This window comes from Drosophila nasuta, chromosome 2R, assembly GCF_023558535.2.
Source record: "Drosophila nasuta strain 15112-1781.00 chromosome 2R, ASM2355853v1, whole genome shotgun sequence".
Lineage (NCBI taxonomy): Eukaryota > Metazoa > Arthropoda > Insecta > Diptera > Drosophilidae > Drosophila > Drosophila nasuta.
The window spans coordinates 10,670,216-10,684,537 of record NC_083456.1 but is presented as its reverse complement, the minus strand read 5'-3'; the positions used below and the strand labels follow the sequence as shown (position 1 = coordinate 10,684,537).

The 14,322-nt window shown below is 41.6% G+C and overlaps 6 protein-coding genes and 1 long non-coding RNA gene across 9 annotated transcripts; 4 read left to right on the top strand and 3 right to left on the bottom strand.

Annotated features, from left to right (window-relative positions):
• Positions 1-82: 82 nt before the first annotated feature.
• On the top strand, positions 83-1,764 carry LOC132787235 (centrosome-associated zinc finger protein CP190-like). Of its 2 annotated transcripts, none has more exons than XM_060794166.1 (3): positions 83-171; positions 976-1,527; positions 1,586-1,764. In XM_060794166.1, the coding sequence occupies exons 2-3, from the start codon at positions 1,125-1,127 to the stop codon at positions 1,702-1,704; spliced, it is 522 nt and encodes a 173-aa protein (XP_060650149.1). In that variant the 5' UTR covers positions 83-171; positions 976-1,124; the 3' UTR covers positions 1,705-1,764. The 2 variants fall into 2 exon arrangements, with proteins under 2 accessions (XP_060650149.1, XP_060650150.1); XM_060794167.1 differs by having other exon boundaries at positions 103-142.
• LOC132787228 (centrosome-associated zinc finger protein CP190) lies at positions 1,764-5,533 on the top strand (the record flags this gene model as incomplete). The annotated part of the gene is made up of 3 exons (XM_060794158.1): positions 1,764-2,685; positions 2,746-3,764; positions 3,824-5,533. Coding segments are annotated over 3 exons (2,958 nt in total), but the record flags the coding sequence as incomplete, so codon positions are not given.
• Positions 5,534-5,797: 264 nt separating this feature from the next.
• Positions 5,798-7,595, bottom strand: LOC132787231 (zinc transporter ZIP1). The gene is given in 6 exon segments (XM_060794160.1): positions 5,798-5,960; positions 6,042-6,420; positions 6,564-6,768; positions 6,839-7,011; positions 7,013-7,108; positions 7,174-7,595. Coding segments are annotated over 6 exon segments (1,122 nt in total). The 5' UTR covers positions 7,435-7,595; the 3' UTR covers positions 5,798-5,952.
• LOC132787237 (uncharacterized) lies at positions 6,304-7,074 on the top strand. Its single transcript, XR_009632524.1, has 2 exons — positions 6,304-6,445; positions 6,496-7,074. It is a non-coding gene; the product is annotated as an uncharacterized LOC132787237 (long non-coding RNA).
• A 1,852-nt stretch (positions 7,596-9,447) lies between the features above and the next one.
• Positions 9,448-11,270, top strand: LOC132787232 (uncharacterized). The gene has a single exon (XM_060794161.1). The coding sequence runs from the start codon at positions 9,471-9,473 to the stop codon at positions 10,530-10,532; it is 1,062 nt and encodes a 353-aa protein (XP_060650144.1). The 5' UTR covers positions 9,448-9,470; the 3' UTR covers positions 10,533-11,270.
• Positions 10,550-11,628, bottom strand: LOC132787234 (ATP synthase subunit O, mitochondrial). The gene is made up of 3 exons (XM_060794165.1): positions 11,497-11,628; positions 10,828-11,271; positions 10,550-10,762 (listed from the first exon to the last, which is right to left on the bottom strand). The coding sequence occupies exons 1-3, from the start codon at positions 11,524-11,526 to the stop codon at positions 10,607-10,609; spliced, it is 630 nt and encodes a 209-aa protein (XP_060650148.1). The 5' UTR covers positions 11,527-11,628; the 3' UTR covers positions 10,550-10,606.
• Positions 11,629-12,152: 524 nt separating this feature from the next.
• On the bottom strand, positions 12,153-14,135 carry LOC132786436 (protein SET). 2 transcript variants are annotated; one of them, XM_060792964.1, is made up of 4 exons: positions 13,723-14,135; positions 12,926-13,115; positions 12,518-12,866; positions 12,153-12,456 (listed from the first exon to the last, which is right to left on the bottom strand). In XM_060792964.1, coding segments are annotated over exons 1-4 (789 nt in total). In that variant the 5' UTR covers positions 13,972-14,135; the 3' UTR covers positions 12,153-12,455. The 2 variants fall into 2 exon arrangements, with proteins under 2 accessions (XP_060648947.1, XP_060648946.1); XM_060792963.1 differs by having other exon boundaries at positions 12,522-12,866; positions 13,723-14,134.
• Between the last annotated feature and the right edge of the window lie 187 nt (positions 14,136-14,322).

Sequence of the window (14,322 nt, the reverse complement as noted above, 5' to 3'; positions counted from 1 at the left end):
TTTTTAAAATAAAGCTATATATTCCATAATGAATTTGGAGCAAAATTATCGATAGCGTTATTTGAAGAGTTGTGTGGATTTGTAATAAGGTCACTCTGCCGCCATCTTTTTTGTTTCACGGAAAAAATTACAAATTTGTCCGGTAAAAATAGTGTGAAATAAATAATTAATGTACGTTTATTGTCTAAATAAAATTGTAATAAAGTGTAATATTACTACATTTCTTTTTAAATAATATTTCATTGCTAATTTGCATAATGACAATATAAAAAGGGCATTGCGATAACGATTGTGCGTGCGAGTAAACGTTTAGTATGTAGAAAAAAGCGCCAATATAATAAATGCTAAATCTACGCACATTTAAAACATAGCAAACATTGTGTAAACATTATAAACTTGCATTTTAAATAGTTGCTTAATAAAAATGTGTTGTGCAGTGCAGTACATACATTACAAGCGTGTATATATGTGGCATACATACTAGAGTTGGGAGCGTGACCAGCTTACAATAAGTGGACTTGAACATGCAAATATACAAACTAAAAAAATTAGAGCAACTTAGATAAATTAAATATTCATAAACTTATTAATTGCAACAAAGTATACGAAGTGATTATCATCTAATTCGATAAAAAGTAATTATATTTAAATTGTATTCAAAAGATATTTTCGTGCTTGCAAGAATTCCCACTTCGTGTTTTTGGTTCACATGCGTCCATCTCTAGCGTTCACACGCACACACACACAGCGCGGAGTTGCATTGCCGCGCTACGGGCAGTAGTTAATGTTTGTTGAAAATCAATCGGACGCCTGAAGCATTGTGCAAAAAGAGGCACAGCAACAAAATTATAATCAATTCATTTAATTCAATTACAATTTACGCCTATGTTTATTTTCATATGTTTTATGTGACAACGCTGTGTGCTGCAATCGTGTCCTCTCAATTGAAATTTCCTGCCCCCACCCGGAGTACAGTTGCGCCAGCCGCACGCTAGAAAAAGCCAAACACAACAAGAAGACAACGACGACATCGCGACGGGGAGGCCGCGTTTAAAGAACAAAACAAAAACCATAAAAAGAAAACCTGCATTTTTAAAAGAAAAGATAAATAAATATTCAACAAAATGGGAGAGGTAAAGTCCGTGAAAGTGGACAACTGGGGTGTCTTCTTTCTCCAGAAGCTGCAGAATTTCTTCAACAAAACGGACTATTGTGATTTAACGCTACAGTTCCGTGACAATTCACAATTGAAGGTGCATCGCTTGGTGCTTAGCGCGTGCACTGATTATTTCAATGTGCTGGAGCAAACATGCGAAATTATTGACGACGCTCTCATCATGCCATCCGAGTTTCAAGCCGATGTTGTTGTGCCAATTGTCAACTTCATGTATACGGGCACACTGGAGTTTGAATTGAAAATGTATGGCAAACTGTTGCGCACCGCCAGGGGAGATGAATATGACGGTGTTATTGAAGCTTCTCGAGGCACATCGTCGCACCATGGAGAATGTAAATCGACAGCAAAGAGTGAGTATTTGTTTGCCTTTAATAATACTATAATACTAATTGTGCATTATTATTTTAGCCACCGAGTCCGAAGGGCATAAGACGTCGCCCTGTTGTGCCCACCAGCAGTGGAAACGCAACACAGCAACGTGCCTCTATTGGATCAGCACAGAATCGCGGTGGCATCGCAAGCGTTAACACCAGCGGTGGCAGCAGCACCACAGTGCGCACGAATGTGCAACAGGCCCGTAACGTGAATACGCCCGCAATACTGCGTTCTGGGGGGCATCAATAATCGTTCGCAATATGCAGATTCACCGGTCGTCAAGCAGGAGCCCACCTCACCCTTTGAACAACTAAGAAAGGGATATAACAACAACAAGCGACCGGCGCAGACTAGTTTGCTGTCGCCGCCTTCAAAGAAACCCAGCTTGGAGGAGGTGAAGGAGTTTGCCGAACAGCAGCGTATGCGCAAACAAATTGCTGCCGAATTCGGTGATCATGGCGATACGGAATATGACAACATGATGCTGTATGACGATGTGCATACGGGCGATGATGATGACGATGATGTGCCACCACAGCCGTCGACATCAAAGCAGCAGCAACAACAAACACAACAGCAGCAACAGGCAGTGCAGTCAGGCACACAGACACAGATGGAGCATGGCACCACAACCATCATACTCAAACAAGATTCGCCCAGCCAAACGCCCACAATCATTGTGAAGGACTCGTCGAACACAAAGCTCAATCACACGAAAATCATAGCTGAAGTGTTGCGTCAATATCCGCACATTGTGAAGGGCCACAAAAACATCAAACTGAAAATAATGCCCAACAGTCCGGTGCAGGAGAAATCCGCTGCAACTGTGAAGCGTGGCTCGCCAGCACCTGCCCCAACAGCAGCAGCAACGTCATCAGGAGGTGGCGCTACGTCGCCACATAAGAAACTACACGTTTCTTTTAAACCAGACAAACCGATGATAACCACGCAGCAACAACAAAAGACCACACAACAAAAAGTAGCGGCAACGCCAACTGGCGAAGCAACACAATCCCAAACCGCATCGCAAACCACGTCGTCCTCGTCAACGGGTGCTGCGGCGGCACAAAAGCGACGCATCGATAGTAAGACAATGCATGCGCTTATTGCACTTGGTGCTGAGAACACCACAGGTAAGAGATTCTGCTTTAAAGTTGTGTACGAATATGTTGTTAACTTTTTCCTGCTTGTAGGTCCTTGGCTATGTCTACGTTGCGGTGTCAATGGTCGACCGATCAGCATTCCATCATATCGTGGTTTCCGTCGTCATCTGATCAACACACACAAAGAGACTATTGATCCGGCGCTGTGCGAACATTGCGGTTGGCGTTCCGGTAACAATCGCGAGCTGCATTTCCATATGTACACCGAGCATGAGATCAAATCGCTGCTCTACAACTTTGCTGAATGTGCACTGTGCAATCGAACGTATTTAAGTCGCGTGGAACTTGATCAGCACATCAACGAGGCGCACACGGATGAAAACAAACAGCAGTGCATTTATTGTAACAAGGTGTTTGCGCAGGAGCTGCAACTGTATAGGCACATGAAGAGCTACCACAAGGCTCAGGCGCTAGAGGATGGCATCATTGATGAAACCGATGAGGAGTATATGGGGTCACAGGATGAAGATGAGCATATGGCCGAAGAAGATGAACAAGAGGAAGAAGAGGCCGAGGATGAGCCTATGCAAGACGAAAAAGTGCGCATTTTATCCGACATCAGCTTGCCAGCGTCAAATGCTGTAATCCAGCAGCAGCAACAGCAGCAAGCTTGTGACGAACAAGAACAAGAGGAGGCCGAGGAAGAAGCAGATGCTGATGCCGAACAATTGTTGCAATCCAACGAACAGGAAGTCAAGTTTGTTGGTGCCGATGGCAACGAGGTGGAGCTAACAGATGAACAGCGCAAGGAAATCTTGTCACAGTTGAATCAACAGCAGGCAGGCGCACCCAGCGGTGGTGTTGTCATGGTACTCAGCGAGCCCGAAAATGAAGTGAAACAGGAAACTGATGCCAAGTCAACAGCGGGTACCGAGGAGGAATACGACGACAGTCAAATTTATAGCGAATTGGGCGCCGCCTCAATGGAGAGTAACAGCAAAAAGAGCGAAGCTGCTGATGAAAGTAAGGAATCTGTGGGCATGAGTCTTGAATGGGCAGAAAATTTACTATCTAAGCACGACTTGGAAACGGAACAGAACAGCAAAGAAGTAAGTAGAATACTCTATACCGTGTGTAGCCCACTTTAATCGCACATCTCGATTTACAGCCAAAGCCAGAGACGCGTCGAGATGACATTAGTGAAAAGCTTAAAGAGTTGACGGGCGATTGGACCGAGGATGAGAACGAAGATGAAGATGAAGTGGCAAAGACTGCTGCGACTACTGAAGCTGCTGCCGCTGATGAGCCGGAAGCTGTTTTAGAAAAAGAATCAGCTGAGGTTGCTGATGTTAAAGAAGCTACCGAAGAACATGCTGAGCCAGAGGATGACATTGACTTGGCACTCGAAAGCTTACACAAAGGAGAAACGGAGGCCACAACTCCAGCAACAGTTGAGGAAGTTGCAAGCTCAAGCACAGCTGAAATAAGCCAAGACGAACCAGAAACTGAACCAACTGTTAAAAGCGATGCGGAACCGATGGACGACGACTCAAGCGTTACTGTTAAAACAGTTACAAAAGATGAGGAGCAATCGACCATTAAAAAGGAAGACGACGAAATGGCCATAGAAGATACGCCACAAACAACAACGTTGGAAACTGAAGCCGCAAACGAAACCAATGACGAGAGTCGTGTTGAAAACAATGCTGAAACTTCAGCCACAAGCATTGAAGATGTCAGTCTAGAGACGGATACTATTCGAAAAGGTTTGCTCGAAGAATTAATTGCCGAAGCCGAAGCGCCTGAACCCGATGCAACAGATGTCAGTACACAACAAGAGGAAAAATCTGCTGCTGAAGTGTCGCCAACTCAGCTCCCTGTTGTCGATGGATCAGAGGAAGAATTGAAAGAGAAAGTGCCCAATGAGAATGCCAATGTGAAGCCAACCGCGGAGACCAATAACGAAGAAAATGCAGAAGCAACGACGACATTGCTGGAAGAAGCTGAAGAAACTGAGGAGAAGCCAAATACAAGTGATGTTGCTGATGATGACATCGATGGCAAGGCACAGCCACTGGCCACGCAGGAGAAACTAAAGAGTCTCATGAGCGAATGGGTAGATGATGATGAGGACGAGAATGATGATGAGAATGGGGTTAGTGCTGCGGCGAAAGAGCAACTCTAATTACTAGATTTATTTATGTTTTAAGTTCGTTTTCGATTGCCAGTGCTACAATGCGAACGCGACCGCGACCATTTAACAGAATATGTCAGCGTACGAAATATTGTAGTATAGATATAAATACATATTTATATGCAAGCGTGTTATTAATCAAATGGCAAGCTTTAGCCTGGATGAGTTTTTCGGTTTCGATTGTAAATTAATAATAGTTTCAATAACGATAATTTGAAACTTGCACGTAATTGAATAGATTTAATACAACTTTAACAAAACCCAAGCACAGAAAAATTGTATAATTTACATATATTTATAAGTCACATAAACAAAGCATCCAACAATTTACATATTTTCGACACGCATATGAATATTTCAAGATTAGATTAGTAATCGATGCACTTGGCAATATGTGTGGTTTTATTTCTGCTACGTTTTACCACCAAGAATCCAACCTTAAATAAACCACTAACATTTATAAATAATACAAAATATATATTTATATATTCAGAATAAAAGAAAAACCAATCTATATATTGAACATAATTCATGAATGTATGGATATGTAGGTACATAGATGTTGTTTTAATTGGTTAAAAACAAATATGATAAAAAAAAAAACATGTACGCAATTACATGTTATCATTTAAGATGATGTTTTATGATTGATTATGATACTTAGTATGTAAAACAAATCAAAAAGATGTATGGAAACGTTTTTTTGATTACCATTACAATTAAGGTTAACAAAACATAGATACTTTGGAGAAAGCAAAAAAATATAAACGTAGATATAAAAAAAGATTTGTTTGATTTATTTTACTTTTGAAAAAAAGGGTCTTTGAGTATGACGAAGTCGATTTGTGAGTTACAGGCAGGAGACGTAAATAAATATTTACAATGTAAAACTTATATGCAACTGCAAGACTGATTGCTCCACATACATACATACATACAAAACTTGACTGAAGTTTTATATTTTATATTAGCTCATGATCACATAGTTTACAGAAAGTTAAAAACAATTTCCAATATACAAATCGCATCACTTAACAATTCTAACACAGTAAAAATTAAAACAATTGTGCTTAAATACTAATTTGCAACGCCTGCGGAGATTCTTAGTCATCTGGAAAATAGAAAACAAAAGATGCCTTTGAGTATTTGTTCTGATTAAACAGAAACACGACATAGAAAACTCGTGACGTACCAGCGAGATAATAATTTATGACACACATCGTAGCAAAGCCAAAAAATACAATTGCAAACTGCGCAAATCCCGCCCAGCGACGCTCCGCATTACTATGCCAACGCGCTTTTTCGCGCGGAATCACTTCGCAGACCGTCACATAGAAAAGAGTGCCGCCCGCCAGGGCTTGGATTACCGGCAGTGTCGTTTTGGACCAAGCGGCTGGCACATCCACGATAAGCATACCCAGACCGATGCCGCAGACGGCACCCAAAGCAAACACACAAATACCAATAAACTGGGAACGAATGCTGGCGCGCGGATTTGAGCGGAATTCAAGACCCAGACAGAAGCCCATCACAAACTTGTGACACGCAACGGCGCCAAGCAAAAAGAGCACCTGAGAGAGAAATAGAGAAGACAAAGTGAGAATTAGTTTACAACTACTGATTTGCTTATCTAAATAAATATTTAGTCTAGATTGTGGCGGCAAACTAAATTCATTAAAAGAAGACCAAATTATGTCAAGGCGTGTGCGCAAACCTTTGTGGCCGAATTTTGTACACCAATCGCCAATCCCTCGATGGCCGAGTGCAACGACAACGCCACAAACAAGCCCAATGTGCCGGTCATAGTTTGTGCACATGGCTCTGTGTGGCTGGTGTGACAAATTCGGGCATTCGCATCCTCCACACTGTCATCATTGCAACCGGAAGCACCAATGGCAACATAATCGCGATCATGACCGCTAAAACAAAAGGCAATGCCAAACAATTAATACAATTGATTTAAAATATACATATGTAATTGATTTATACTTCTCGTTCTGATGATGGTTATGAACATGCTGATGATCATGCTGACGAGAGGAAGACGGCGCAGAGTCGGACGCAAGCAACGGCGCACGTTCGTTAATTGCTCCATAAGCATTATTTTGATGGCCACCTGTTGCTGGACTTGTGTGTTCGTGTGTATGTTGTATAGCCTCCCCCAAAGAAATAATGTATAAACTCATCAATAAAATAGATAATAAAGAATCCTCCGCACATTGAAACCTCTGCGAATTTCGAGTTCATTTGCTCGCGCACCTGCATCAATAATTCATAATGGGGGGTTATCATCAAACGGGTTATCACATTACAATAAGTGTTACCTCTGGCAAAATATGCACAAGCGCTGTGGCCAGCAAAATGCCAGCGCCGAAACATAGCAGCAGCGATGTTGTTAGCGGAAACCTTTGGCGATTACGTTCGGATATAATGGCGGGTAGCATTCCAGACAAGAGACTGCCAAGACCAAGGACAGCCATGGCCAAAACCTTTTCCATATCGCCACGATCGTCAGCCGTTTGCCAGCCGTTGATGTTGTTGGTGGTAGTACTTGTGGCTATAATTTCTGCGTCCGTTAAACTCATAATGCTGCTGCACTCATATAAAAAGCAAATAAAATGTGCAACTAAAATTGGAACGAACTTCGATGGATCGCCAGAGTTCGTTGTCTGCTTGTTATTTTAAATGAAGACAGCGCGCAACCCCCACTCAACAGCGAAATGAAACGACTAAAGAAGCGAACGGTACAATGATGAATTGTTATTGTTATGCGCGTCTATCGCAAAGATGCCACTTGAACGTGCGTTATCGATAATATATATGTAAATCGGCAGGGGCAGCCCTGTTCACTGTTAAAACCAACTGTTCAATTTAAATGCATATGCGAATCTGTTACGACAATAACAGCTTATGAACATCATGTTAATCGTATATTCTTTGCACGTTACATCGAAATTAAAGTTTGGCGCCCTCACAAATTTCGTCGTTTGTTCACCATTGTAATGGCTCGTTATTGTATCGTTTGTGGCGAGGTGCCGACAGCCGACTACACTCATCCCAATAACATGGACGAAGCCTTTAGATGGCAAAGCATGCTCTCTGAATATGTTTCAGCATTAAAGTTGCGCTATCACTACTGCGTCTGCAACAAACACATTGATAGCCACAAAGAAACAGCCAACAAAAAATCATGTGTTGGCGAGCGCAACAGGAATAATGATTCAAATAAACAGCGCCCAAATGTCACTTTTAAGGCATCAAATGCTATTCATTATTTTGGTGAGGATCAAATGGAGACACCTTCTTTGGCTTCAAAGGATTTCACTTACACTCAGCTCTCGAACTGTTCGGGAAGTCAACCTTTTTCCAAGCAATTAAAGCGCAATGATGCCTGCACTCGATTGCTAACATCGTTGGAAACACAAGCCAAAAAAATGGATCAAAAGGCGCAGCCACTAATCCCTAACTATGAACAATGGTCGTTATCGGACGTTCCAAGCGCAAGCAATTCACTTGGGATTACAACAAAGAGAAGTGTTTCTGGTTCCGATATAACAGGACAACGATTACTGTGCCGTTGTCCTAAGCCAAAGAATAATTCCACTGCTATGGACAAAGAATCAATTCGAATTACAGGTTGCACCTGTGGATCTAGTTGTCTTTGTGGTGAGCCCTCAAAGCCAAAATTAAATTTAAAAGCAGCTAGACAGCAACAAGAACAAAAACGGAAAAGGCAGCAACAAGAACAGTTACAGCAGCAGCAAGTGCGAGAACAACAGCACCAAGAGTGCCAGTGTAACTTATTAGTCGATTGCCGCGGTCAGACAATGCAGTTTCCACCTAATGAAAACAATCGAATCGATAAAAGTAACGATCCTTTCGAATGCAACAGCACTCAGATGAGTTTCATTAACACCCAGCCAGCTAAGATTAATGTGTTAATTATGAATGGCTCCAACGTGCCCACCTATTATAATTCCTCCGACCATCATCAGGGTGATATTTCTGAAATTTGTGTGTTGGAATCGGATTTAGCTCACGAAAGTGCTAAATTTCTCGATTTTGATACTCCCACGTTTACGATGTGTCGGACAAACGATCCACAAGATAATAATGGCAAAAAAGGTGAAGGAGCCACTGAGGTGCTATTGATGGGCACAACAACAGATCAAACAGATCCTACTACTAGTGAGGACTGCAACAATTCACCTAGCATGGTTCAAGATCCACAGGCCAACGATGAGCAGTGTCAGGAGCTGATAAAGCGGCAGGAGGCACGTCTGCTAGAATTGGAGGAGCTACTGCTGCAGCAACAAAAACTGCACCAATCAATACAAACCAAGATGAATGAACTACAGAGCCCCAAGAAGGAGGAACCAAGACCAAAAGCTGGCGGCACCACAGTCAAAACAATGGCAAGAATGACGCAGACAATCGGTAGATCAATGAAGAAGTGAGCGAGGGCGCAGTCAATAAATTGCATTGAGTTGTGTAACTAGCTCAAGCTGTACACATATTCAATACTTTAACTTGACTTGAAATAAATCATACACACCATTTTTAGATTTGTAATCTAATTTGCTGTTTAAATTTCTCATTTAAAAATTGAATTGTCGTTCTTATGTGCCGTCGATGTGTGGTCTGCGGCAAGTATGTCGCTTGCAACTCTGCTGATCCCTATCACTATCCCAAAAACAAACGGGAGGCATTAATCTGGCAACGCAGCATGGGCGCAAACGAGATATGCGTCGAAACCATACAAAAACAATGCTGCGTCTGCATCAAGCATATACCGCAGTTCGTGGAGCTGGCTCAGAAGCAGGCGGCTCTCATTACAGCCAAATGTGAGGCGCAGGCGATCGCCGCGAAACAGACGAAGAGTCGCCAGTCACTCAATGTGCTGTTGCTGCCGGGCGCTACATTGATGCCAAATTGTGCGAATGCATCTACCATAGAGGAAAAGACTAATGGTACACTAGAAGATCAAAAGTCCTCTAATTGCTTTCTGGATGAGGATGAAATCGTTGTCAGTGAATTCAACGTTTCTGATCGCGGCACCACTTTTCCCGATTTAGATGAAACCGAAGTAACTGTGCTGCGTACTCCAGTCGATAATGATGAGCAACTTAAACAGTTGCCGGATGACAATGAACAGTGTGGCGACACCTGCGGTGCATGTACTGCCAGTGACTGCACAGATGTGCTGCTATTGAGTCGTAGTCATTCTGGAGAAACGCCTTGTCATTGTAACGAGGAAAGTCCAGAGTCTGCTGGTGCTGAAATGTCGCTGTGTCCACAAATGCACTTAGACATGGAGCATAAACTGCAGACAATTCCTGCTTGCGAGTGTGAGCGAAAAGTGCGCCACGAACTGGGTGAAATCATCAAGCGGCAACAGAATCGTATCAACGAGCTAGAATATGAGCTGTGTCGTCAGAGCGATTGGCAATTCACCATGTACAAGAAATTGAATGAGTTGTATGATGTGTTTGGACGCCTTGAGTCTCCTGCTGCATGTCCACAAACAACGCAACCAGGGCAGTGGCAAGCATCATCGGCGCTGTCTCAGGCGAGCTCCAGAACAGAAATGGCCTCATCGAGAAGCGCGCATTTTCAAACGCAAAACAAGGTTGCAAGTGGCGAAAACTTTGCACCGTCTTCAGGCGATAACATAAAGATATGAACCGCTTTGGGGAAACATTTCAACTAGAGTCCGAAGAAGGTTTATTCGCTTTTATATAGTTTAATTCCTTAAGCTTAAGCAGCGGACTGAATGACATCTGTGTAGAGTTTCACTTTGCTGGCAATGCTCATATCGACATACTTGTCGCCAATGGAAACAATCAGGCCACCAATGATGCTAGGATCCACACGCGAAGTGATCTTCAGCGACTGGTTGCCCTTGAGGAAGGACTGCAATTGTCGAAACAGAACAAAGTTTGATATTCAGCTTAATTATGTGATGAATAATTGATTACCTTGAGTGCGCCTTCCAGCTGCTTGCTTTGAGCAGCATCCAAGGGCTTGGCTGTGACCACTTCACAGACAACCTCACCACGATGGGCAGCCATGATGGTCTTGTAAGCATTGATAACTGTATCAAGCTTCTTCAAACGTCCGTTGTCGGCCAAAAGACCTAACAAGTTGGCGGTAGCCGGAGCAAAGCGCAGCTTCTCGGATGCCTCCTTCAAAGCAGTGGACATGACTTTCTTGTTGATGATGGGGCTGGTCACATATTCACGCAACTTCTTGTCAGCGCGAATGGTGGCCTGCAGTGCCGTCAAATCCTTCTCCACCTGATCCAGTTGGCTCAGTTTCGATGCAGCCGAGTACAAGGCGGTGGCATAACGTCCCTCCAGGCCAAAGACCTGCACTGGTGGCTTCACCGTCTGCTGGGCAGCAGCGGAGCTGAGTGTGCGGGTCTACGAAATCATTAATTACATACATATATAGATTTAGATTATACGAAACTTGGTCTCGACTTTGTTTATTGGTTATTATTGCAAATTACATAACCAACAAAATGCTCATTAGATAATTTTGCATCCATGTCATGGCAGCACCACTTAATCAACACTTTGCATGGTTTATTGCAATTGCAACACAGTCTTAAATATATATTCTTAAATTATTTGTTTATAACATACCAAAATTGCTAATTTGTTAACGGAGGCCATTGCTTTGTAACTTGCTCTGGATTTTTCACCTACAATACGCAGCTGTGACAGAGTTGTCGTTTTTTTCAACTAGTCAGACTCAGAGTTGCCACAGTATCGATATCAAAACCAGGGTTGCGAGCATGATACAATTATACAAGGTAGTCTCGTCGGAAAATAGCTTTCGTCAGTGCGCATTCGTATTTCGACGCAAGAGGTTGTCTGCGGACGAAATTTTTAGCGCAATTAACCCTTATGCAAAATGACTTTTTGCCATGTATGCCGTAGACACGGATAGAATTAAAACATTTAGAGAATTCTCATATATATTATTAATATTGTTAATAAACAATTTACATTTTAAAAATATGTGAAGTAGACATTAACATTAGCTTCAAAATATGTAAATATTAATATCATCGTCTAAGGGTTAATGCGCATTTCATTGTCGTCTCGTTCACACTACCACGCTGTGCCTCTTTCACTCGCACTCATTGCTAACATAGACAGGGTACCAGCTTTTTTCCGACGAGACTACCTTCTATAATTGTATCATGGTTGCGAGCAAGTTGCAAATGCGACATCGATAACGATAACTGAAAACCAAATATACTCAATAACCAAAAGGAAAGAAAAAGAATTCAAAGTGGTTTTTCAGCATCACGTCTTTTTTATTATGTATTTTAAAAAACTGTTTTTTTTTAGATGGGCTTTTCGGAAATACGTATCGATCTTACTTAAAACGTAACTGTAAAACTGCCTAAAAATGGGTATATTTGCAATTGTGATGCAACATTATAAATTATGTTGCTGTTATTTTTTTGAATCGCGTCCCGTCATAACCGACATACATCAAATAATAGTAATATGTAAGTGGTTATCTCCGTTCGGAAATCAGTTGGAAAAATTGAAATTATGCATATGTTATAGATTGAGGGATTTATTTGACATCTGAAAGAATATAAAGAATATATTAAAATATAACGCTCTTTGGCTCAAGATATGTGCTTACCAACCTTCATCCTCAAGGTCTTCGTCACCTTCTTCTTCGCCGTCATCGTCATCAAAGGCTTCCTCCTCATTATCATCTATCTCATCATCATCCTCAGGCTCCACTTCAATATCAGGTACTAGATAATACTGCAGTGGATTTGGCCAAAGATCATCCTTTATCAGTTCAGCAATCTCATCGTTGACGGGATCGGCATTGTCAGAGAACCAATCGAAGAAGGTCTTATAATCGGAATTCCTTTTCTTCTTGTTGGTGTAGGGTTTCGTTAGCAACTGTTTAAGTAAATTCTTTCCCTCCTTCCATTCGATTGGCGTACTAGTTGAGGCAGGCCAATCACCATTTTCAGAGGCTACATATAACATAGATTAAATCATTCACAATGCATGGAAAATGTACAAGTATAATTACCCGCTGAATTCAGATGGAACTCTTTGGTGAGAATCTTGTTTTCAAAATATGGATTCTCATCGAAGTGGAAATTTATACGGTATCCAGACTTGATATCTTCAAATTCTTCCACCTCCAATTTGTTTAACGCATGCAGACACTCCTCCTCCTCTTCGTCAAGAATGCCAGACACTTGCGGGTGGTTGATGAACTGTAAAGAGGTAAATTTACATTTAATATAATAATGAATGAACGAATGAAAAAAACCTAATTTTGAATACCATTAAAATCGATAACGATAGTGAAATAACATCTCACAACATTAAAAACGTGTGCAATGCTAGTCGACGAAATTGGCATATTAAACAGACAAAATACTTCCAGTTAGCAAGGTTTATAACAAGTAGAAACCTGAATAATTAAAAGTTCATAGAGTACGCGAGTTGCGCCTTTAAGCGCAGACGTTTATCGATACATTCATAGTTACTCATACACAGACGCACACGCATACAGACAAACAAAAAGAGCGGTGCGACCGGTGGAAGCGGCATGCATAGAAGACAAGATGAAAAAGAACAAAACGAAAATGTTCCTCGAATAGAGAAATTTTTCTTGCACATGTAGTAGAGACAAAATCAATTAATGATGAAAGGTATAAATTCTTCTAAACGTGCAATGAAACGTTAAGGGAATTCTCCTTTTCTAATGTTATCTAAATTTCCCATCCAAAAGTACAGTGCAAAAATCATGGACATAGATAATGATGCCGCCGTCTTCCACTCACACACACGCATGCACAGGCATAATTTTATACTTACAGAAGTCACCCAGAAATTTGGGATTCGCTTAACGAGCTCGCTGCGCTTTTCATAGCACGGCTTGCGTAGTTTGTTATATTTTTGCTCAACTTTTAGGATCTCCTCGCTGGCTTTCTCGTTTAAGGCGTCAATTTCATTTTGACAAGCATCGATTTGTTCCAGCGCGTCCGACTCCTCCTCGTTTGGACCGGCAGATGTATTTCCATCGCCGGCAGCATCCAACTTCTGTCGCTTTGGCACGCTCGACATGATGCTTTCTTTAGTTTTAATTGATATAGCGTTTTAAGTATAACTGTATTGCAAATTTGCAATTAGTTTACTCTAGTACAGTTGTGAGCTAAAGACGATTTTATTACACTTTATGCGCGGCGCCGCTCGTTGCGTTTGCGAATTCTTTGCCGAGTGTGACCGATAGAAGTGAAGATATATCGATGACAATATCGATGTATTTTAAAAATTTCCTAAACATCGATTTTTTCACGAGCATTGTTGGGTTTTCAGCCAAATACTACTCAATATTAATTTATTATTGAATATTTTGCTTACTTAAAAACAAAGTTCTTTGAAGCTACATTAAAAGGGAAGTCAGAAAAGTTGCCA